The sequence below is a fragment of the Colletotrichum fructicola genome (assembly GCF_000319635.2).
Source record: "Colletotrichum fructicola Nara gc5 chromosome Unknown KSG_Nara_v1_contig10, whole genome shotgun sequence".
Lineage (NCBI taxonomy): Eukaryota > Fungi > Ascomycota > Sordariomycetes > Glomerellales > Glomerellaceae > Colletotrichum > Colletotrichum fructicola.
This window is the reverse complement of record NW_027094060.1, coordinates 1812257-1835924: the sequence shown is the minus strand read 5'-3', so window position 1 is coordinate 1835924 and position 23668 is coordinate 1812257. Positions and strand designations below refer to the sequence as shown.

The 23668-nt window shown below is 51.6% G+C and overlaps 8 protein-coding genes across 8 annotated transcripts; 5 read left to right on the top strand and 3 right to left on the bottom strand.

The window, feature by feature from the left end:
* Positions 1 to 1320: 1320 nt before the first annotated feature.
* Positions 1321 to 2003, bottom strand: CGGC5_v015999 (uncharacterized protein; the record flags this gene model as incomplete). Its single annotated transcript, XM_066153395.1, has 5 exons — positions 1321 to 1347; positions 1406 to 1476; positions 1543 to 1852; positions 1909 to 1934; positions 1994 to 2003. 5 exons carry the CDS (start codon positions 2001 to 2003, stop codon positions 1321 to 1323), a joined length of 444 nt encoding a protein of 147 aa, XP_066007283.1.
* A 1099-nt stretch (positions 2004 to 3102) lies between these two features.
* CGGC5_v015998 (uncharacterized protein) lies at positions 3103 to 4981 on the bottom strand (the record flags this gene model as incomplete). Its single annotated transcript, XM_066153394.1, has 2 exons — positions 3103 to 4612; positions 4866 to 4981. 2 exons carry the CDS (start codon positions 4979 to 4981, stop codon positions 3103 to 3105), a joined length of 1626 nt encoding a protein of 541 aa, XP_066007284.1.
* A 1912-nt stretch (positions 4982 to 6893) lies between these two features.
* Positions 6894 to 7201, bottom strand: CGGC5_v015997 (uncharacterized protein; the record flags this gene model as incomplete). The annotated part of the gene is made up of 2 exons (XM_066153393.1): positions 6894 to 6992; positions 7049 to 7201. 2 exons carry the CDS (start codon positions 7199 to 7201, stop codon positions 6894 to 6896), a joined length of 252 nt encoding a protein of 83 aa, XP_066007180.1.
* Positions 7202 to 9513: 2312 nt separating this feature from the next.
* On the top strand, positions 9514 to 11277 carry CGGC5_v015996 (uncharacterized protein; the record flags this gene model as incomplete). The annotated part of the gene is made up of 6 exons (XM_066153392.1): positions 9514 to 9529; positions 9592 to 9613; positions 9702 to 9885; positions 9949 to 10479; positions 10530 to 10556; positions 10720 to 11277. 6 exons carry the CDS (start codon positions 9514 to 9516, stop codon positions 11275 to 11277), a joined length of 1338 nt encoding a protein of 445 aa, XP_066007181.1.
* A 1991-nt stretch (positions 11278 to 13268) lies between these two features.
* Positions 13269 to 14287, top strand: CGGC5_v015995 (uncharacterized protein; the record flags this gene model as incomplete). Its single annotated transcript, XM_066153391.1, has 4 exons — positions 13269 to 13373; positions 13748 to 13910; positions 13974 to 14035; positions 14123 to 14287. The coding sequence occupies 4 exons, from the start codon at positions 13269 to 13271 to the stop codon at positions 14285 to 14287; spliced, it is 495 nt and encodes a 164-aa protein (XP_066007285.1).
* A 2100-nt stretch (positions 14288 to 16387) lies between these two features.
* On the top strand, positions 16388 to 17266 carry CGGC5_v015994 (uncharacterized protein; the record flags this gene model as incomplete). Its single annotated transcript, XM_066153390.1, has 4 exons — positions 16388 to 16492; positions 16645 to 16710; positions 16779 to 16812; positions 16911 to 17266. The coding sequence occupies 4 exons, from the start codon at positions 16388 to 16390 to the stop codon at positions 17264 to 17266; spliced, it is 561 nt and encodes a 186-aa protein (XP_066007286.1).
* A 565-nt stretch (positions 17267 to 17831) lies between these two features.
* On the top strand, positions 17832 to 20189 carry CGGC5_v015993 (Retrotransposon-derived protein PEG10; the record flags this gene model as incomplete). Its single annotated transcript, XM_066153389.1, has 1 exon — positions 17832 to 20189. The coding sequence occupies one exon, from the start codon at positions 17832 to 17834 to the stop codon at positions 20187 to 20189; it is 2358 nt and encodes a 785-aa protein (XP_066007182.1).
* A 56-nt stretch (positions 20190 to 20245) lies between these two features.
* CGGC5_v015992 (Transposon Tf2-9 polyprotein) lies at positions 20246 to 23579 on the top strand (the record flags this gene model as incomplete). The annotated part of the gene is made up of 2 exons (XM_066153388.1): positions 20246 to 23086; positions 23409 to 23579. 2 exons carry the CDS (start codon positions 20246 to 20248, stop codon positions 23577 to 23579), a joined length of 3012 nt encoding a protein of 1003 aa, XP_066007183.1.
* Positions 23580 to 23668: the final 89 nt, after the last annotated feature.

The window sequence follows — 23668 nt, the reverse complement described above, 5'->3', positions numbered from 1 at the left end:
TCCATTTTTACTTCTGCAAGCGTGGCCGTAGAGCCACGCCACGCCATCTTCGCCAAAAGATGGCGAAGGTGAGCGTTGATTTTCTTCTAGGCACAGCAAAGGGAGCCTCTCTTCTATGCGAATGGATGGAGGCGACCAACTTCTTTACTGAAATCTGCCCGACTCATTGAACAGGAACGTTAGGTGAAGGCGATACCCTGTAAAATAGTTTAGATTAGCATAGACCATGTCGGCTTTGCCCGGCACGTCCCTCTTTACCACGGACGTTAAATACATCATCATCATCATCATCACCAAATCCGAAATACTCTCCTTATGGACGAAGCGACTCGGGAAAGGGATGGCGGATAAGAGAATTCTGGCCAGGTTAGAAGATCTGCTTCATCTTGGAGTGGTTTGAACAGGAGCGTTAGGTGAAGACGTAGCCCTGTAACATAGTTTAGATTAGCATAGACCATGTCGGCATTGCGCCCGGCACGTATCTCATCGCTCGAGACGTTAAATCTACCAACCAACCAACCAACCAAGGGCCATCAGGTGACTCCGTCACCAATAGGGGTGTCTTGCGCTCCTTCGTCGCGCTCCACTCGCTCACGCTCGTTTAGTTCACTTCGTTCACCACGTCTCCGTGCATCCTGCACTCCGGTCACACTCGCTTCGCTCGCTCGACGCTATTCCCACTGCTGTTTAAGCGTGCACCTATGCAAACATTCTCGATGCAGTCACTTTCCTGAGTGAAGGTATCACCATGTTCGTCCAACAATCAATTCTAACTAACATCCTTAATATTCCTACAACAATCCACTAGAAATGCAAGAGTACTCCAGTACCAGTAAACCATCTAAAAGGTAAAGAGTAAAATAACTCAATTAACGTATCAATAACAGTCTTGAACGACCTTCGCTGCGCTACGGTGTCACGAGCTTCGCTCGTACTCACTATCCACAATGATAACCATCTTTCTAAACCTAAGTCATCTAAGTAGAACTATTCCTACTGCAGGTAGTCACTTTCAGCACTCACGCAAGAACACTCTCTGAAAAGCTCACTGAACACAATCAAACTACCCTGGTCCACTGCATCACTATGCCTAACTGACCTGCTTCGCTGTCTTCCAGTCTACTATTTCCAACCTGTCAATCTCACTTCGTCTATTTAAGTCTACTAGTTCTGTCTCCCGATCACATCTAGTCTAGTGTTATCACCTCTTTGCTTCCGCTACTCCAACTCCAAGTTCGTAGGCTTCTCCGACCCGATCAATGCTTTCACGCACTTCATCCAGGCTTATTATGCCGGACATTCCTTCTCGTATGACTCCGTTTACCAATCTCCAATGATGGCAAAGATCTCTCAAGACGAGTATCGCGACGTCAAGCGTCACTGGCGGACACCTCGCTGACCCTACCTGGGGGTAACCACTAAAACGTTCCTCTGCACCAGGCAACAACTCCGCTACAACACTGTCACTCAGTGTATCTGCACTCTAGTTAGCAGGCTTCACAGCCACTGTAATGTCTCAAAAGACTATCGTGTCCAACTTACGAGCAATGATTATGTCCTCCACGGACCACGCTGAAACGTACACTACTTCTTGTATTTCCTCCGGAAGATGATCAAACTCCCGTACTAATCCGGTGAACCCAGCACCCGTATCAATCAATACCGAACCACCAGGTTCTCCAGCAGTCCATCCTTCCAGTAATGGTATCCATAGTCGTTCCACTTCCTGTCGTACGCCTTCCCAGGCCACCAACGATGACTCCGCATCGCTAGAACATGTTGCTTCCACCCGAAGCAAGAAGGTAATCAGCCTCAGCTGACTGAAAACATCTCTCAAAAGCTCCTCCGTCGCCTGTCGACAACTCATCTCCGATGTCGTGTGCATCCGCCCGTGTGTAAACACAATACCTTCGTTCCCCGAAGTAGCTGCTCCTCTATATCGCTTGAATCAGTCGAAACAGTATCTCCTGTATCTAAAACTGAAGCCACTCACCCCGTCTCATGGCGTGCATCCCGTCCTGCTTTATACAAGCACGTCTCCCTCCCGGTCAGTCAATGGCCCCAGCCAGTCGCCCCGGCTCCCCGACCGTCCTCGCCCGCTCGAACAGTCCCTTTGTGCCGCTCGTCGCACGCTCCTCCCTCTCTACCAATCGTTGCCGCTCGTCCCTCGCTCCACTCTAAGAAAACGGCCACTCCACTCATTCTTCCCTCCGTTCTAAACCCGAGGGGTAATCCTCGCTAAACCTCGGCTGATCCTCGCTGCGCTCGTCCACTCACGTGCGTTCGTCAGGCCCCTGCGGCGCCATGGCAGCGATTTATATCACTTGCTTGCGCGATGTGGGCACGCAGTCGGAAGTTGATGTGGCTGTGTTGGCTCGTGGTCTCGTAATGGAGTGCCGACAAAGGCAAATGCATCACCTCTGGATCTTCCTCTACCAGGGTGATTTCTGGCGGCTGCTCCGATCGCAACTTCGTCGAAGTGGGGTCCTATCAAAGAAGCGACATATGGTGATGCTGCGACAAGGATCTCGGGATGAGCCAAGTATCTATGGAGGACTCTGTGTGGTCACGAGGAAGTAGCAGGACCATGTCGGCGTGCGAACGGAACTCATAAGGTCCACTTTCGTCACCGCATCCAAAGACGTCGTGCTCTTTTGCCATTGATCATGTAGTTTGACCTGACAGAAGGCCATGTAGTGAGTAACGCTTGACAGGGACTATGGAAGAGCCCTCTTAGCGTTCACCCCTTCCCCAAGCGGAAGATTGGATCGTACAATCATGCACATGCGAAAGTTGTTTGCACAAGTTTTGCCCCCTCTGCTGGTATCTGTGGCTCAAGCACATCAGGTGCGGTACATCGTTCGCGGGCGAAAGACCGGCCGTTCAGCAGTGTAAACAATGCCCCCCTTATGCTACCTGGGCGTAGGGCAGCGTCAGGTGGTCAGCCCGTGCGTCCGGGCTTTTGTCCAGCAGCAGCAGCCGGACTGTCCTTTTTGCCTGGCATCATCATTCAAGGTCACGAATGGTGGTCCATCGCCGTCGCTAGGAAGGTTCCGACATGAGAAATAAATCATGTGCGTGATATAAGCTACTATCCCTTCACTAATCCGACCATTCACTTTCAAAGTCAAACTCTTCTTCCTCTGTTGTCGCCTCCTCCGCGTCTGCAATTGCTTCTACGGGAGGGGCATCTCCGATGGGCAATTTATCCAGGCTTTGCCGCTGCTTGCAAGACATTGAAAAACTTTCCTGAAACGCTTCCCGAACCATCCTTCGTGTTTTGTAACCGAATAGTCTGCGATGAGAGATCACAAACATGGCCGCGTTGAAGGCCATATTCTGATCGCGCGACTCAGGCAACCCAAGAACGAACGCATATAGCAACCGGAACGCCGAGTCGCGTGCCACATTCTTCATCCCCGCAATCCTGCGTCGTTCATCCGGATCCCAGTCCTCTTTTCCCTGTCTCATGTCTCTCATGATGTCGCGCAAAGTTTGTCCGCCAAGGACGTCGATCTTGCGGGATTGAAGAGTTTCGCACAGCGAGTGATACTCGGGTAGGGAGGTTGGCATAAAGCGAATGATCTTTCGCAAACCGCGCAACCCGCATTCAATGATGTTGGAATAGGGTGCCGTGTCTTCGATGCTTGTGGACGGCTGAGAGCCTAACGCTCGTCGTGCTAACTTGTCGTCCGGGTTGCGATCGCTCTGTCTCGTGGTTAACATGGGCGATGGCTTCGTTGGCTCAAGGTCGAGTGACTCGCTGCGATTATACGTGGCTCCGTCTTGACTCGGTTCCCAATTATCCCATAGAGAGTAAAGATCTTCTGGAAGTGCTCGACTCTGCACATCGCTGATGAGCTGGACTGCTGGCCCCCCGATGTATCTCACCACCGCACGCCGATTGCCATTTTTCTCCACCACCTGCCGGATCAGACTGATGAGACATGCGAGTTTTCTCAGTATTGTCCAATTGGTGGCCTCCCAATCGCGCACCTCCTGCTTCACGTCACGAAGGTTGATGTCTCGGAAATAGTTCTGGCGATGGTAGGCAACCACGAGGAGCGGAATCTGTGACAACCAGAGTTGAGGAACGACATCTTCCATTGCAAGCTCCGTGCTGGCAGCTCTGGTCTTGATTTCAAGAGTCGACTCCACGTCATTGGGTTTGTTACCTTCGGTGACCACATTTATCCGGCTGTTTGTTGGATTGCGTGCCTGTGAAACAGACATTGAACCCAGAAGATCAGGTAAATCGTCGATATCCGATCGATTTTCAGCGGTGCTTGGATCGATTCCATCAGCAACGTATCCGTCCGTCTCGTGCCGCATAAGAAACTTCATTCCGCCGAAATGATAAGATATTATTCTGTGATGTCCAGTGCTTCCAGTGAGCCCTTTCGTGTATGTTCTTTCGAAGTTGTGACCGAAGCCCTTGAAGGTCCGGATGGTCTCCGTGGGTTGTTCCTCGACGCGTGTGAATAACAACGTCTTCTTACCAGCAATCTCCGCCTTGATCTCGAAGCCTTCAGACGAGGATGCTTGTACGAAACGCAGTAGCTTCCGGATGTTGTTTCTGTCGCTTACAACATCAACATCGCTTACTTCGAAACTAGGCTTGTGAGCACAAATGGCACGAAACAAGGGCTCTAAAGGATGATCTGGGCATCGCGCAGCGTTTTGGTCAACGTATACAGTCCCCGTATCAGGTGTCATTCGCGGAGGTACGGTAGGTGGGACCCAGCGAGGTGGACTGCCTGTCAAGGGATGAGAACTACTTCTCGCTGGAGCGTAATGCGACCATCTCACCTGGAACCGCAATAGTCGGCACTTCGCTGTTGATCCAGTTATAGGAAGCCACATACTGTAGGTATGTGATTGAAGCATCGCATGCTTGGGATGCGTCGAGGTCGGAGCGAGCTATGTCGGCCACAGTGGAAGGCATGTTCGACATGGAAGGCACGTTCGACGTGGAAGGCATGTTCGACTTGAATCTGGACTAGATCTGGTGATTTAGTATAAGAGGCAGCTAAGGAGACCGTAAGTACAAAAGGGAAGAAAGACACTGTAAAGACGCTACGAAGGTATGACACCTCAGAGCGAAGATGCATGCTTTCTCCAACCATTTATCTTCAACCTCGGGTTAGGTTATCGGCATGACGAAAGGACCAGATTGTCGCAAGCACTGCGCAAGACCCTGACGCTCAAGACCCTGACGCTCAAGACCCTGACGCTCAAGACCCTGACGATTTCAGGGCCATTGTGGATCAATGATAATTTGTGTCTAGTACCTTTGGTTACGATGCAAGCCTACAGGCTCGTCCTGTTCAGCATTTCCGGTGAATCTTCCATCCGAGGGGCTGTCCACGCGCACAAGATTTCCTCTTCAACCTAAAAGAGCCATTTCCATGGCCTTGAGTGGTCCACCAGCCCTCCAGCTGAAAGTAACCTTCCAAGACCCCTCACCAATGTACGCTCCGTACGCTTCGGCCTGGACCACATGGCTTTCTTATAATGGGAAGCTGCAGTTCGAGTGAATTCATTTTATACGTTCATCACCTTGATGCCATGCCTCGAAGTTCCTGACACAATGACCTCGGCGCGTCCTGTCTTACGCATTTGTCGAGGTTCAAGTGTTAACCGGCATGTGTAACACATTTTTAATAGCACAGAACATCACGCTATCGCGACACCAGCACCTCTTGTGAATTATCAGCTGGTGGTGTGACGCATGTGTAAGGCCTGTGTCAAGCTCCGAACTCAGAACTTGACTACAAGCCTTGATACTGAACGAAATTAACAGCCAGCCGATCGCGTGGTGAATTGGTCGAAAGCAGATGCTACGTGCCGGTTGGCATGTCCTAGGCGTCGCAGTTGACTTTATGCTGGCAAAGTCTAGCCGACGCTGCGAGTCCGGTATCTTTGGCTTGTTGAAACTATATCACCTGGGTATTGACCCTCGTATATTATTTGTGAAAATACGAGCCACGGGTATTCGCCATGAAAGTCACCAAAGCGCCAATTGACGTCAATGGGCATGTGTGGTAGGCAATTAAGAAAGTTCGCACACACAACCTATCGTTGTCTTCGGAGCTTACAACGTTTTCACTATGCTAGCCACGGCTAATACAGAGCTCGACAGAGAAGCTCCCGCCCTCCCGTTGACAAACCTTCAACCTTGGCACATTCGTTTGGACATCATTTGAGTAGCAACATCGCCTGCACCGAGCGGAACTTACTCTGCTGTCACATGCTACCAGACTTCACAGACGCCGAGTGCGGTGCAGCTAAGGTATCGGTAAGCTTTGTCACGATGGCCTACGTATATGAGCCACGCCCAGCACTTCCGTGACAGTACATACCATCCTCATAGCGTAAGCTCGCCAATCACGACATGACACCAATCATCGAAAACTTGAGAGAGACTTTTCAATACCTGTACTGGGATATATGCCGATACCGGGATCAGGACGTGGCCCAAATCGACCAAGTAATTCTGGACTTCTTCGATGAGGTCTGGCCATCATCATGCGTAAAAGGTCCCGTTCAGACATGGGACAACCTGCTCCGCTCATTGATGGAGTCCTTGCTGCACCATCTAGGTAAAAGTCTGACAGGGCCATCCAGACGCCGATTACTCATTCTGCTTGTTAGGCAAAGACGTCATCCCGAACATGGCATGCGATTACTCGTGGATCTCGGTCTTTGACGGAAACCCACCTTTGATACGCCGTCCCTATGTCGACTGGATACGGTTACGCCCCGTCGCTTGGCCCGCACCAGCAGATGTAAGTCAGCACCAGGTAGTTGAAGACTTTCTGTCTATGCTGGAAACTGTGTACGCGGGAAGAGAAGCAACGACGAACTGGTCACAGCGGGTTGTGTACGAAAGATCATCGCAAGGGGAGCCGCAATATTTGGAGGCAGAATGCGCGAATCCGATAATTCGAGACTTCTAGGCCGCTCACGATTTGCCCTGCTGGGGTGTACGTCTTCGTTCACCCGTCAATTTCGAAACGACGGCCAAAGGGCTTGTTCAAGGACCAACCTTCTGCGAAAGCAACGTGCGGCTGACTGGATATGGACTCGACATTCGTACGGTGCGCTCTCGCATTGGCCTCTTGTTTACCCGTTGCCCAATGGACCGAAGGCTGACAAACGTCGAAATCACATTTTCTCCCGGGTCGAACGAGGAGCCCATGGTCATCGACCGCGATGTTCTTCGAGAGGCCAAGATGCTGTACACTGGTCTGCTGCGTTGGGTACGTGCTGCATCCGGGGCCGATGAGACTGCTCCTCTTCATGACTTTCTTGGCGTTGCTGGTGGGGAGACTGGAAACGATTCTGTTGACAAGGACTTGTGGACGGCGATGCGGATGTACGAGTCGAACATGAAAAGACCGTGACTCTGACGGCTGCGTTCGTGCTCGAGGTAGTCACAAGAGAAACGCAGGAATACGAAGCAAACACTTTGTCCCAAGGACTGAGGCGTGTCCAACATGCCAGCAGCCTCATATCGCGCATGAGGGATCCTCACAGAAGAATCCCTTTGTAGAGACCGGGTATCGTAGCGCCCCGTATGTTGTACTCCCGAACGACGATTGCATCAAGTCACTCGTAGCCTTTTTTAAGGAACACGACTATGGTAGGCTTCTTTGCGCCTGCGGACTCTGCGTTTGCGATGACGCATTCTTAGTTCGGCTGAGGTCACTGGATCGTTCAGCCTTCAGAGCCGCGCGGGTGGGAGAAGGGAGCACGCGTCGCGTGATGCCTCGCAACGTGTCCGGCGCAGCCTGGGAGTATCCCCAGGACTGCCAACAGCACAACCACCAAAACACACTGCATGTGTCGCGCAGGCAAGGTACATTTCGTGCAGGCCAAGGGCACTCTTTCGACAAGCCCAGGGATGTCATGCCACCAAGCAAGTTATCGAAAGCTCCTGTTCGTCTGGTTGGTTATGCGCTTCCCTAGTGTGCAGGGGCCAAGGTCAGCGCCGTGGTGATCACGTCAGTAGATGGCGCAGTTGTACCGTGACTTGGTTTTGTAGGATTGCGAACGGAAGGTGCTGTAGTGCACACTGGAAAGTGTGAATACTAACCTACAGCGCAAGCTCGACAATGTACATGGTACATCGTAAGCGAGATTCGCATTCACCACAGTTGAATAAGCTTGATGGACGATGGCCTTGGGGTGCTCGTTTCAAGTCCTGGCAAAGCCGGCGTAAACGACATTTGCCTTGCTTGTGAGTGCCTCAGCCAGCCGGATAAGCGCTTACGTTGGTTTGGTTGCTCATTTGTCATCGAGGTTTCGCTTCCGAAGGGAGCACCAAACACTGCCAAAGGCCAGATCTGGCGACCGACACCCCGGCCGAGTCCCTTAACGATCGGGGTCAGAGGCGGGAGGACGCTGATCGAATCACCCTGCAACACCAAACGATACATAGCCCTCAAACGAACCGAGCGGTTTATCTAGAGGGGCGCGCGGGTCTGCACAGTCTAGCTGGAGCAACGATAGCACTGTGTGAAGTTGGCCCCGTACGCCTGCGTGGGTCCACTCACTGAAGCGGACTTGACCCAACTCCATTTGCGGAACAGCATGCCGCCGCATCCCGGCACCCCTCATGCGGCCTCTGGTCTATCCACCTCAGCATCGTTACTTCCACTCAGCCAACCTCTTTCGCGCTTGTCTCTTACCTGACAGGCCTGTTCCCGGAGTCCCGACCCGCTATCGATAGCCATTCGCTGAGACGACTTCGGGCGTAGGTGAATCTTGCCAAAGGGCGCGTACGACGGACGATGTGACACTGAGTCCGCCCCCGCTAGAGTGGCCGCACCAACCTCGACATCCAGCTTCGACCCGATCGCCTGTCCAGGACGAAGAAGAGCAGGGACTGCCTGGGCGGTACGCCATTCATAGCATGGCGCAGGACAGGATGTGAGACATGTTATTCTAGGTTTGCTTCTCATGCCTTAGGACCGGAGAAGTGCAATTAAGCGTGGAAAACATGCTCAATGTCATCAACCAGCGGGGCGTAGCATGTCTTTGAAACACAAATGTGCTGGAATTCTGTTGCTATCCACTGTGGGCCCAGTGAACGCCCAAGGCGAGAGTTGAGTCACACATATGCAAGTGGCGGTTTCGCGGGCGGAATAAATAAACGCCGAGCACTACGTACCTACCCAGCCCCTGATTTTCGTCCGCCGCTCCTTTATATTCCGTTCATTTCGCACTTCCATGCACGTCAATGCCAACCCTTCGCTCCCTAACGCGTCCACATCAGCGTCTTGTTTTTCGCTCCTGCCTGCTACGTACCATCCGCACAAGCTCACGTCAACCGACCTGTCCCTGGCGTCCCAGTCGCTCTCCCTCTCTTGGCTGCTTGTCCGACTCTTTGCGCGAATAGGACTGGACTCCTTCGGAACTCATCCAAGCCTGGCCTTTGTCTAGCGTCGGCTTGGATCTCGTCACCCGTCACTCTGGTCATTCTACTACTCGCATACGCAAGAGCCCCCAATGCACCTTGAGTTGGGTCGGGACTACGCCATGGCACGTCTTGTCCACGGTGACCCACAAAGGACCGAATAATCACAGTGACGACAACGCCACAACCACGGTAAGTACTCTATCACCCCGTTTCTGACCGCGCCTTTCTACGCGGGTATCCCTAGGAGATTAACTGCAAGGGAACACAACATCTTCAGCATGGCGGCACAATCAGCGAAAGTCGAATCAGCGAAAGTCGAATCAGCGAAAGTCGACGTCTTTACGGAGCGTGAATACTCAGACGGACGGCAGGCCGAATTCATCAACCAGCTATTCACCCTCCGTATCGCGTATTACCCGCCGACATTAGTCTATTTCCGTCTCAGCCCCAAGGTCGATGGTGTATGTGACGCTTCGGTCATCCTGCAAATCCTGCCAGACCATCTAGAGCTGCTACGGTCGCAGCTTTGCCGATGGGATGATGTCAGCTCGTCACATCCCGATGATGCGCGCCAGCGACTTGGCGGCGCCAGTGACTTGACTCGCCTACGGTTCAAGCTGCTTAGTGGCATGAGTGCGCAGATCATTGTGCCGAAAGATTCCAACGGCTTCAAGACACCCGACAGCGCGGCTCAGCATGCTGTTCATCTTTTCGCCTCGCTCGCCTCCTCTCCGTCGTTCTGCGTATACTTCCCTCGCAACAAAGTGCAAAAATCGTTGCTCGAGCAATGCGTCTGGGCCGTTCCTCAGTTTTCAGGGTTGAATGAAGATGACCGACGCAATTTTCAGCGCAAGGTGGATCCAAAGAGGCTGTACGGTGGCAAAGGTGGCAGGGTTCTTACCCCCGATGAGTATGAGGATAGCTCTGGCACAGACGGGGAACGGAGCAGATCCACCACACCAGCGACGAACCCGTCAAATGGCTCAACGGTGGACTTCGACAGTGTTCCGCGTCCTGAGGGCTTGCCCCCTCAGTACGGTGAATGCCTCGTCGAGGTAGGGGAATCTAGGGCGACCTCGGACGACGAAGCCAATTTTGTTGAAAGTCCCTCCGTTGGTCATGCACCGCCCGAGTACGATGGCACAGAATTGCTGTGTAGTGTACCGAATGCTTCCAAACGCCCACGGCAATACGCGAACGAGGACGCTCTTCTGTGCCCAAGCTCCAAAAAGATCTTGTCCGCTACGCCGTTCACGACAGCTCCAACGAGGAACGTTCAGTGTCTTGATGCAAAGCCGAGGCTCGAATCTGAGGGCGCCGGCATGGATGTTTGCATGGTGTTCCGCGAGTTGACCAGTCGGCTTGACGACCAACAACAACAGATCAAGCAACTGCTCCACGAGCAGAGTGAGCAGCAGCTGAGTCAAGAACAGCTCAAGGCATTGCAAGACCAGATCGGAAAACTCAAGAGACAGAATGCGGAACTCAAGAGACGGAATTCTGAGTTGGAGAATACTTGTGCCGAATTGACAAATCGACAAGAGACGGCCGATGAGGAGAGGGAGAGCATGTGGCTTGATATCAGCGAGCTGCAAGAAGTTACAGGGGAACATGGGAAACAACTGGCAGATAATCCGAAGCTAGCGGAGGATTTGGCATCGTTCATATGGGGTGACGGTTTCCAAGGGCCTGTGAGCGAGCCGATGAAAGAGCATCTGGACGACCTTGTAAAAGAGTACCTGGACAGAATATGTGAAGGAGACTTGATCAAGTTGTTGAGGGAATGCGTCCAGAAGAAAGTCGCCAGCCAAATGGACGAAATGAAGGCGCGAATGTGTGAGACTTTCAAATAGTAATGGATGCAATCAAAGCCGCCGACGTAGGATGCATCCTTGCTGAGATTGGCAGATGCTGGGAGACTGCTCCTGCGGCGTGCGCTGACGCTAGTTCTCAACAGGCTGGTATATTAAACCAACAGCCATAGAGTGACGACTAGCGCTGTGTGATGCGTCACGCTCGCAGCGCATGCCCAGCAAAATGTCCAATTCCCGAAGTAAAATATTCCAAAAAAAAAAAAAAAAAAAAAAAAAAAAAAAAAAAAAAAAAAAAAACAAGCCAGTTATCGCGAGGACTGTAGGTCGCGCCTTCTGTAACATGGTTTCGGTCGGTGGCTTGCGACTTGCCGTGGGAAAAGGCTACATCCTCTCATGATCCATGCTGAGTGACGAAAGCCGCGTGACTCTTGAGTTCGGTTATGGACAAGGTGTCAGAAGATATCTGGCAGGAGGCTCCCCCGTTGACAGAAATATCCAGGAACAGCCACAATGAACTGGAGGCTGGGTTATTGTGGTACACATTCTCACATGTCTGAGAGAGAAGTCTGTTCTTTGCGGGCGAGAGATCGTCGTCGGCTTGGATAACTCTGGCAAGTTGTTCGCCGGGGGAGTCGGCGGCACTATGCGTATCGCTGTATCAGGCCGATGCTGAGTGTCATATGGGACAACGTACCAGCAGGAAAGCGGTATAAGACAGAGAGCACCTACAGTATCTCGCGTAGGGTGGACTACTCCCGCAGCCGCAATTGGTGACTCTGGCCTGCAAAACGAAGCAGCTCACTCTGGAAACCACCGCGCAGACATATCAGGCCTGCGAGGCCAGCCCTGGCATCGCAGCGGCGTGCGGCGCCGTTTGCTTGGTCGTTGTGGCCGCCCCTGTCTCGACAGCGGCGGGTTTCGGGGCCGAAGGGGTTATTATGTGACGTCCTTTCATGCCTTCGCCGCCGGCTTTTAGCTAACGACAGTGTACTCACAGGGTCCGCTGCCGCGGGCGTTCATAGCGTCATTGGCAACGGCGCAGCTTCCGGCGTGTTTGCTGTGCTTCAGAGCGCCGGAGCTGGTGGTTATGGTATTGCAGCTGTGTACGGCGGCATTCAGCTCGTCGGTGGTGCTGTTGCAGCATCGGGGGCGTTGTCTTTGTCCAAGGTGGACACAACGGCATGAGGCTTTTACGATTTGTCTCAGGGCAATACTGCCCTACACAATAGGGGATGACAGATCCTCGAATGCACCCGCGTACTGCCTCATCGACACGCTCGGCCTACAATCACTTTGCAAGAGCTGCATCGGGGGGCAAGACGCTCTCGTTACGAGCTAGGCAAGTTGAGTGATGCGAAAGAGACCAGTTTTGTATCTGGAACTTGGACCTTGCCGCCTGCACGTCCAATGTAATCCGGCGATGGATGCCTACCGTTCTTGAGCGAAAGCGTGACTGTCGACACATTGGCAGGAGGAGCATATACGTCAGGTACTTGGAGCCATCTTCCCGAAACTGCTCCTGGGACTACTTTTTTCCGATAGCAAAGGTCTGAGCATGCGCCTTTTTGCCGTGAGCTCACGTGCCCTTTTCCCACGCGACTGAGGGCGCTAAGCGCCATGGCTTGCGGCAGACAACCCCGCTGTCCAGCATGCGTAAGGATGCTGCGACAGCTGGACGCACTAGGTCAAGGGCGACTACGGATGAGAACGTCCACAGTGCGAAGCGTTCAGCTTGGCAGTGGACGGGTAACGTGCGCCTCGGCGAGGTGACAGACAGCAGCAAGCAAGGGCATCTGGCGGCAGCAGCCTGGTCGGTGGGAGCAATTTCTTCGGTTGTGTTAGGAACGAACCCAGAAGATGGCTGACGAAGAAATTACACGGAAGTAAAATCTCCTGGGCCGCTTCTATTCGAATCAAGATCCTTGGACCTCCCGTCGCAGTCTGCCTGAAGGAACTCTCCCACATATCGCCGTGGGTGTGGACGCCGATCCTTTGATCCTCGCGCCGCCTGCGCCACACAGCTAGCCGCGATGAGCCCGATGAGGACGATGCAGGCGATGAATGGGCGCCAGTATCCTACGGCTGAGTTCACGAACATGACGGAGGACCCTGGTCACCGTGACGGTGACGCAGACGTTGGTGGCGTTCGAGAGCAGTCCAATGGGAAGGCTTCGTGCTCGTACAACTGAAATCGAAAGTAAAGGGCGAATAGGAGGTGCTGCAGGTTCGGCCACGCCTCTTGACGCAATCAAAATTCAGTTTCAAACAATTGAGACTGAGAATGAAAACCCGCCAGCGCTCGACCGAGATACCGCATGTCATATGGCCCACCACAGTCTACCATAGTCGCAGACTATCTGCAGACAGTTGTCGCTCCTGTAAATTGGGGAGTCTCCTAGCTGGGACACTCACAGTATCGTATATTCGTCATATATTTCAAAACCAACATCCCCCCCTCGGCTCTTTGCGACATGAATTTTTATCCCTATCAATGTCTCCAACGTCACAGACCCACGTACCCAAGCAGTCTTCCGCAGCTGCGAACGATGCGCTCGCGCTCACGTTAACCGGCGTGGGGGCTCATTTCGATCCACCGTGTCGCAATGCCAACGCATCACAAACACTCGCTTCATGCAATGAAGTAAGCCGTGACAAGCGGGACGCATCCGATGGTACGAACAGACCCTTACGCAGACCGCTAACCTCGTGCGCCTCTAACATCGTCAACGCACTAGAAGACTTGCCCGATCTCGACCTGGAGGCAAATGCATGCGCTACTCTGCACTCCTGTTTCGAGGTATGCCCCGATACCCTCACCCGGCCATGCAACATCGCAAACACTGTGTTGCCGCCCAAGCCGCAAGACATTGACAAGATTCTTCAGTCCAAACCTTTCGCACTGATTGACTGGGATGATGACGGCTTCTCCTGCTTCAACGTCGGAGGAGAATGTGACGATGGAGGCACTGAGATCACGTCCGAGAAAAGTCGGGTCGGCGCATCTACGTTCTCACAGAAATTATTTTTATCGGAGCCTGGTCATGCGTGACTTCTGGAAATGGGACGTTTGGAAGACGCTGGTCACCGGATAGGCTGAGAATTTGAAAGCCGATTTCAAGTACCCATAGGCTTGTTGAAGGGCGTTTCGACCAGAGCAAGACGTTGTTCTTGCTTGATTGCCAAGCAGCTATTGTTCGTACACATTTGCCGGTCTGTGCTATAGCACCGAAACCCAAGATATATACATTCATACACAAGCCCGCTAGACGGCGGAGGAAGGTTATCACAGCTACAACTGATTAGTAGTCAACCCCATCCTTCAGCTTTGTTTTCCCTCGTGCCCAAGAACAGTCGAAGCCAGAGCGTCCTTGAACATCCGGACAACCAACCTTTTCTCTCTTATCAGAAAGATGGCCGACCTGCTCTCGACATTGGTCACATTCGCTCAAGGGCAGGTCACAACACATTAGCAACTCTAGGACGCGGCGGCGTCGACATTTTCATTGCCGGAACAACGATTTCGAAGACCCAGTGCTCGTTCGAGACCAACCCCGAGACTGAAGTAATCACGTCCTTTGACAGATCACACGGCCAAACGAGTCAAGTCTGGGGGGAGGTTTGTTTCCCGTACATGGCCCCTGAAGTGATTGCAGACAAGGCGCAGACGTCCAAGTCTGATGTATGCTCCCTTTATGTTATCATGTTATGGACGTTAGACGTTGGGGGGTGGCGCAAGGCGTCGAATCACTTCATGTCGTACAATGCCGCGGTTGATTTTGCGGTCTGTCAGGCAGCCAGCTATCCAACTTTGCGAGAGATGGCCGAGACTGAACCTGCGCATCGGGCTTCTGCGGTACAACTTCTAGTTAGGTATTTTTGATGGGCGGGATCTTTCTACACCAAGGGCACAGTGGCCGTGGAATTCTGCCTCCACTTCTTGCCACGTTGAGCGAACGCGATGACCTGAGCGACCATCTGGACGCATATCAGCTTCACGTGTCAATGATCAACTTCAGGGCTAGCTGTTGCGCCATCAAAGTAGCTCCATCTGTTGTAGAGTAAACTGCCAGAACCTCAATCCGCAGCTCTTCTCCAGAAATCACTATCATTGTCGACGTCATACTCGTCATCACTCGTCGGCTCATAGTCAAACCCGTCGTCATCGATGTCACTAAACCCTCTGTCCCATATGTCGTCCTCAAAAGATTGCTCTATGACGCGAATTTCCAACCACGACTTGCCATGATACTCCTGACGCAAATGCTCGGACCGTCCTCATAAACTTCTAGCACAATTTGCGTTACAGATCGCATGGCTTGGAAGTGATCGTCAACCATGGAAAGTGCCTGTTTGACCACCTCTAGGTTATCCTGGTCGTCAAACTTCAGTTCCATAGCGCTCGTGCTGGCCAGCGATGTTCTGAGCGTGCTTAAGTTGATGCAGCTTCGTTGAATAGCCATCAGAATAGCGGTGCTGTCATTTTCGAGCATGACTTCGGTGGGTTCCAGAGAGAAAGATTGGGAACCGAATCACTATGTGGCGAATGCAACCTGCATTGGCTTCTCCGATGTTCGTGAGGAAAGAAGCAATCTCCTCCGACGTGGCCGTGGCGAAATTGAATCTGTTCTGACCGTACAATATCGAGCGCGCCTCATCGTGGATGGTCTTGTTCACGCGTAAGAGACCAGGTGTGATATTCCGTGTTCGTTCGGGCCAAGACCATGGGTCGACTGGCAGCTCCAGCAATAATACCAGCTCGTATATCTTGTTTCGAAGTTCGCCGGCAAGATCGAGGATGTCGATAGCTGGTTTGGCGGGCAAAAGCTGCAATTGACTAGTTAGAGACGAAACTCAGAACAGACCTATGGGCTGGAGAGATACGTGAGACATTGCAGTTGAATGGCCCAGTGAAACTTGGAGAGCCCATCAAATATATCGGTCCTAACGAGATGTTGTTACGTGTCGAGGGTGACGCAATAACGTCCCACACCCACTTCTGGGCACCCCCCACATTTGGGCACCCCAAAAATGCCTCACCGCCATGAATACCCGCCACCTTCAAACCTACACAACTTTATCAATCTTTACCCAATTGACTTCATTTTTGGTATATAGCTTTATAAGCATCAGATGCCCTCATATTCCCAAGATGACGTCCTACGGGCGCTTGCTGCTATCGCAAACGGTACATCTGTCAAAAAAGCTGCATTTGAGCATGGTGTGCCGCGTTCAACTCTACAGAATCGGATCAGAGGTGTGCAGACGCGAGATATAGCGTTTTCTGATCTGCAAAGGCTTTCTCCAACCCAGGAAAGTCATCTGGCTGAATGGGTTCGAATCCAGGCTGCCCTAGGCCTTCCTCCAACCCATCAGCAACTCAAGGATTTTGCTGAACGCATCCTACAGATCCATGGAGACTCCCAGCCTCTTGGAAAGAACTGGGTGCAGTCTTTTATTAAGAGAAACCCATCTGTAAGGGTCCAAAGAAGCAGAGCAATCGATTCCCAGCGTATCAATGGAGCTTCAACTAATGTAATCAGGCAATGGTTCAAGCACCTCGCCTGTTACGAGCGGGTCAGGGCAACCAACTGTGGCACAAAGCAAAAGCTTCGATAATGACAAATCCGTTGTCATTGTCCCCTGTTCTGTACTATATAGTTACGAGCCTACAGTGACCAACTGTAGCGGTCGTAACATCGCCATACCTGAGATCATGGCCATCAAGGCCTCCAATCGATACAATATGGATGAGACTGGTATTCTAGAAGGCAGAGGATCAAATGGGCTTGTCCTTGGATCATCAGAAACTCGTTCTATCCGCAAGAAAGAGCCTGGATCGCGTGCTTGGACATCTCTGATCGAGTGTATCTCTGCAACTGGCAAGGCACTGCCTCCACTTGTTATATACAAGGGCAAGAGTGTCCAGCAGCAGTGGTTCCCTCTAGATCTGACGCCATATGAATCCTGGAAGTTCACAGCTACAGAAAATGGGTGGACTTCAGTGTTACGACCCGATATGCAGGAATAACAGATAACCAACCCACTTAGGCAGCGGGCGGCTAGGACAGGACATTTGTACTGCAGGATCACGGGAACAACAGGGACTCACTCGGTAAACGGAAGAACTATGGTCCAAGTCACGTGACGATAAGATAACGATCATATTGGATCAATATGATCCAACACGACTTGGGGGCCGAACGATCATTCTGGATCAGAATGATCCAGATCGACCCAAGGTACAAAGGAACATGTTCGGAATTAGACTTGTATATAGTATGACCCTGAGCCTGGCTCATGGTCAGACTTCCATAGCTCTTCAGCAATCAACTTAGTATTCATCCTCACGGATACTCTCAGCTTACCTTCACTGCGACTTACTTGTTGAGCCTAAGACTGATCACCTTAGCCTCTGAAGACCGATCTACTACAGCCTACCACCTGCGACCCAGACCACGACCAAGTGTACTGTTATTACGTCTCAATCCCCAGCTTCTGTTAGCAGACCCTACTGTCGGATAGCTGACCGTAACACTTTGATTGCTCCTGTTCAGTAAGTTGACCATTGAAACCTACTAACAGTACAGACAAGAATGTCTTCACGCGCCTCCGCCAAGTCACCCACTCCGGGAAGCTCTTCTTCCTCCAAACAGCCTGTCAAGAGCCTGGCTGAGGAACTCGAGGGAGCTCCGATGGCAGTGGACTCGGACGACGAAGTCACCCTCAAAAAGGAAACCTACGACAAGCTTCGAGCCCGAGTCAAGAAAGGAGACGACGACATTGCTAAGGTCCAGGCCATGTACAACGAAACCGCCAACGAACTCCAGGGCCTCAAACAGATGATCCAGGAGCTCGGCAACGGACCCCAGAGACTTACGGACCTCGAAAACGGAATCGCTCGCCTAGGAGGACAAGGCAGCAACCCTCTCATACAGGAACTACAGAACGAAGTCAACACCCTTCGGGCCGCTGCCAACATCGTCACTACCCCCACTGGAGGACGACAGAAACTCAAGCTCAGCGCCCCGATCACCTATGACGGCACCCCTGGACAACTCAAGTCATTCCTGATCCAAGTCAAGAACTACCAAAACTTCCACCATGGAGACTTCACCAGTCAAACCGAGAAAGTCGTCCATGCCGCCACTTACCTACGAGGACGAGCCCTCAAATGGTTTGAACCCATCCAGGAAGAATTCCTCAAGTACGAAACCCTGGACGAGTGCTCCACTGAGACCCGAGACATCTACAGCAGTTTTCAGGGATTCGAAGATGCCCTACGATCTCTCTTCCAGGACCCCGATGAAAAGCGACAAGCTGAAAGAGATCTCGCACAACTGCGACAGACTAAGTCAACCAAGGAGTACGCCGCCATGTTCAGACAGCTCAGCATTCAGCTCGACCTCACCGAGGAAACCAAGATCTTCATGTTCTATCAGGGACTTAAAGACGAAGTCAAGGACGAAATCGTCAAGATCGATCGCCCCGAAGACTTCCTTCAGTATGCCGACCTCGCAATCAAGATCGACAACAGGCTATTCGAACGACGCAAAGAAAAGGGCGAAAAACGACAAGGACCCAACACGGGACGCAAGTACCAGTGGCAACCCCAGCACAAGTTCAACAACCAGCGGAACGACAACAGACCCCGCAGCAACTGGAACAACAATCGACAAAGCACCGCTTACGGACAACACAGCGGACCCATGGATCTCAGCATGATGACTAAACCCAACGACAGGAAGCCTTGGAACCCCAAGTGCTACAACTGCAACAAGCAAGGCCACATCGCCAAAGACTGCAGACAACCCAAGAAACTTCCCTGGAAACCAGTAGCCGAACGACCTCGACAAGTCAACACGATTGCAAAAGCCTCACATGCATCCCAATCTTGGACCGGATGCTACGACGATGACTGCCGAATCCACCTCGAAGACAAAGAAATGTCAGGACACTACCCAAGGGACAGCAACCCTGGACGATCCGGATACGACATGAGTGCCCCGGATACTCGCCCCAGAACCCTGGCAATGATGCATTCCAGCAACAGCAGAGTCGCCAGAAAGCCAGTTGAACAACTCAACGAGATGCTACGAATCCAGCGACTAGAACCAATCACCTCACATGAAGATACCCGACAAACGCGTCTACGCCAACAAGAATCAGAGGAAGAACCAGAACATCAGCATGATCCTCTGACAGAACAACAACTTCTCAGTATGACCAGCAACTGGACTTTTGGAGAAGGCGAAAGTTCACCCTATGACTCGGACGAACCTCGCGATGTTGCCCAACAACGTACTCAGACAGAGATCACCTATGGGTTCACCCCCAGTGTGGACGACTCTAGCTCTGAAGAGGAACCTGACGACCAGGAAAACAGAATCAAGCAACTCCTGAAGCACCAGGAAATCGACATGCTTCAAGACAAGCAACAACGCCACTTTTACGGCACCTCGGCAAATCAGCGAGATCGGGACTACACCCCTCAGCTACACACGAAAGACCACCCCGCGCTGAGAAGCAACCACCGACTTCACCAAACCCTCTTCTGGCCCCAGTGTTTCCACGACAGATGCAAAGAACACATGGGAGAAAAGCACGACTACCAATTCTACCCCAGAAGACACAACGACGAGCCCATCCGCGAGATTTACTCGACATCCGCCATGATCGGATGGACCATGGTACTGTTTGAAGATAACCTCGCAGTCTTCAGACCCAGCCCTCAGTTTCCTATGAGACGTCAACATGACAACGACATGAAGTGGGACGAACGCCAACAAGACGAGTGCCAAGTACACTACCAAGAAAAAGCACGCGCATGGAGAGTCATGAAGAACGGACCAAGACCCCCGCAGATCAAGATCCGCGAGAACAGCCTCACGAAGGCACGACGAGAAGGAAAGCAAATTACCTACCCAGGACACTCAGGGCAGTCAAAAAACTAGACTCGCCTACCGACGAAGAACCACGACAGGCAACAAGGAAAAGGTTCATCCACCAAATGTCACAAGGACACAAGAACAACATAGAACTCGAAGTCACCATCAACGAACAAACAACACTCGCGCTGATTGACAGCGGAGCTGAAGCTAATTACATCGCCCCTCGAGCCATCAATAGGCTAGAAGTACAATGGGGAGGAAAAGAGCGACCCTATCAGTTACACACGGCAGAAGGAGAAGAATTCAAGTACGAAGGAGGTACCATCTACAATGAGACTGCGCCCCTCGAGATGAGCTACCTGAATCGAAAAGAAAGAATCCAATTCGACATTGCCGATCTAGGAACATACGACATAGTGCTAGGATTACCCTGGCTACGAACAAGTAACCCACGGATAGATTGGAGCAAAGGCCAACTCCATTGGGACCACGACGACTCAGTCCCTGAGCAGCCCTGTCAAAACCAGGCCTCAAACGAGCCGATACAGCAGGAAACAGCAAAACGATACATCTGCTACCTCAAGGCAAAAGAAGCCACGTCACAACCATTGACAACAACGGATCTTGAACAAGAGAATGATCCACTTCTGTCTATCCCAGAAGAATACAGAGTTTACGAGAAACTCTTTGCAGCCGAATTAGAAACCGGACTGCCCGAACACACCAGCTTCGACCACGAAATACCCCTCCAGAAAGGAAAGGAACCACGCTTCAACAAAATCTACGGACTCAACCAGACAGAGATGGAAGCCCTAGACAAATACCTCGAAGAAAACCTCAAGAAGGGATACATCAGACCCTCAACGTCACCAGCAGGAAGCCCAATCCTGTTCGTACCCAAAAAGAACGGAAAATTACGATTATGCGTCGATTATCGCATGCTCAACGAGATGACGATCAAAAACCGATACCCGTTACCCCTCATCGACGAAATGAGACGACTCCTCCACGGAGCCAACTGGTTTACAGCTCTCGACCTCAAAGGAGCCTACAACCTGATCAGAATGAAGCAAGGCGAAGAATGGAAGACCGCCTTCAGGACACGAAAAGGACATTTCGAGTACCTCGTCATGCCCTTCGGTCTTACCAACGCCCCTGCGACTTTTCAGAACATGATCAACCAAGTCCTACGCAAGTACGTCGATATTTGTGTAGTAGTCTATCTCGACGACATTCTCATCTTCTCACCAACACTTGAAAAACACAAAGAAGACGTGCACCATGTCTTACAAGCTCTCCAAAAAGCCAAGCTGTTGGTCGAACCTGAGAAAAGCGAATTTCACGCACAAAAAGTGGAATACCTCGGATTTACCATCACCCCTGGCAAAGTCTGCATGTCAGAAAACAAAGTCAGAGCCATCAAGGAATGGCCGGTACCCAACAACCTCAAGGAAGTCCAAGGATTCCTAGGTTTCGTCAACTTCTACCGCAAATTCATCAAAGACTATGGCAAGATCAACGCGGCTCTCACAAACCTCAGCCGCAAAGACACGCCCTTTACATGGGAAGAACCACAACGAACAGCATTCCAGAAGATCAAAGACCTCATCGCCAGCGAACCCGTCTTAGTCATCCCAGATCCGACAAAACAGTTCGAAGTAGAACCCGACGCATCCGACTATGCGATCGGAGCGCAACTATCTCAACGGGACTCAGAAGGACGACTACATCCGTGCGCCTTCTTCTCTCGCAAGCTCCACGGACCCGAACTCAACTATCAGATCCACGATAAGGAACTCATGGCAATCATTGAAGCCTTTAAGGAATGGAGACCCGAGCTCTCGGGAACCACCCACGAAGTACTTGTGTATTCAGATCACAAGAACCTTTCACACTTCACGACTTCGAAAGTGTTGAATAAAAGACAGATTAGATGGTCGGAATTCTTATCAGAATTCAACTTCCGAATCATCCACCGCAAAGGATCAGACAATGGCAAAGCCGACGCTCTTAGCCGAAGGCCGGACTACAACGTCCCGGTACCTGAAGAAACCCAGGTGATTCTCAAAGGAAACAACGACGGAGACCTCGTGCCAGCAACCAAACTCTTGATGATGGCTGGGCGATCTAGTACTAGCCTGACTAGCGAGCTAGACGACGAAGCTATCATGGAATTTCATGCTCGCCCCGCACACGGTCACCAAGGAATCACCAAAACCTGGAAACGACTACGACAACAATATGGAGAAAAGGTCACTAGAGAACGTGTGGCAAAAGCAATTAAGGATTGTGAGGTCTGCCTCAAAAGCAAACCCGCTAGACATCAACCTTATGGTATGCTACAACCTTTGCCTGTGCCGCAAACCGCCTGGCAATCCATATCCCTCGACTTTATCGTCAAGCTACCGAAGTCTCGAGAACCCCTTACGGGAACACACTTTGACAGCGTTCTTGTCATTGTGGACCGACTCACGAAGTACGCCTACTTCATCCCGTACAAAGAAGCAAGCAACGCCGAAGAATGTGCCTACACATTTCTTAAGTACATCATCGCCAACCATGGAACACCCAAGGAAATTGTGTCAGACAGAGACAAGATCTTCACCTCCAACTTTTGGAAGTCAATCATGTCACACCTTGGCATCAAACAATCAATGTCCACTGCATTCCACCCGCAGACCGACGGACAAACAGAACGAATCAACCAGATCCTCGAAACCTACCTCCGCGCCTATGTCAACTACAACCAAGACAATTGGGTTGTACTGCTACCAATAGCCCAGTTCGCCTACAACAGCGCAGTAGGAGAAAGTACCAAGGAATCCCCCTTCTACCTCAACTATGGATTTGAACCTACCGCCTATGGAGAACCCCGAGCAGGGCCAACTGCAATCAAGGCTGTCGCCTCAGTACGGCAAATCAAGGATATCCAGGAAAACACACGCAAAGAACTTGAATTTGTACGACAAAGAATGACAAAATTCAGCAACAAACGAAGGATTGAGGGACCAACCTTGAAAGAGGGAGATAGCGCCTATCTCGTACGGCGAAACATCAAAACAAAACGACCAAACGACAAACTCGACTACAAAAAACTCGGACCTTTCAAAATCTCACGAGTAATCTCACCAGTCAATTATGAACTCGAACTCCCGGAAACCATGAAGTGTCACCCAGTATTCCATGTCTCATTACTCGAACCAGCTCCACAAGGATCACGGACGAACGACCTCATCATCGTGGAAGACAATGAACCAGAATACGAAGTAGAACGAATCATAGACCACCTCAAAGAGCCAGAAGGGTATCGATACCTCGTCAAATGGAAAGGATACGGACACGAAGACAACACATGGGAACCAGCCAAAAACATCACCAACGCAGCAGAAGAACTCACGATCTACTGGCAACAACACCAAGAACGAGAAGTCACACCAGCACCTGTCATACTAGTCCAGAAGAACGCTGGATATAAGCGAATCAAGCACCCACATCGCTTCACCAAACCACCAACAGAAGCAGATCGACCGCGACAAGGAAAA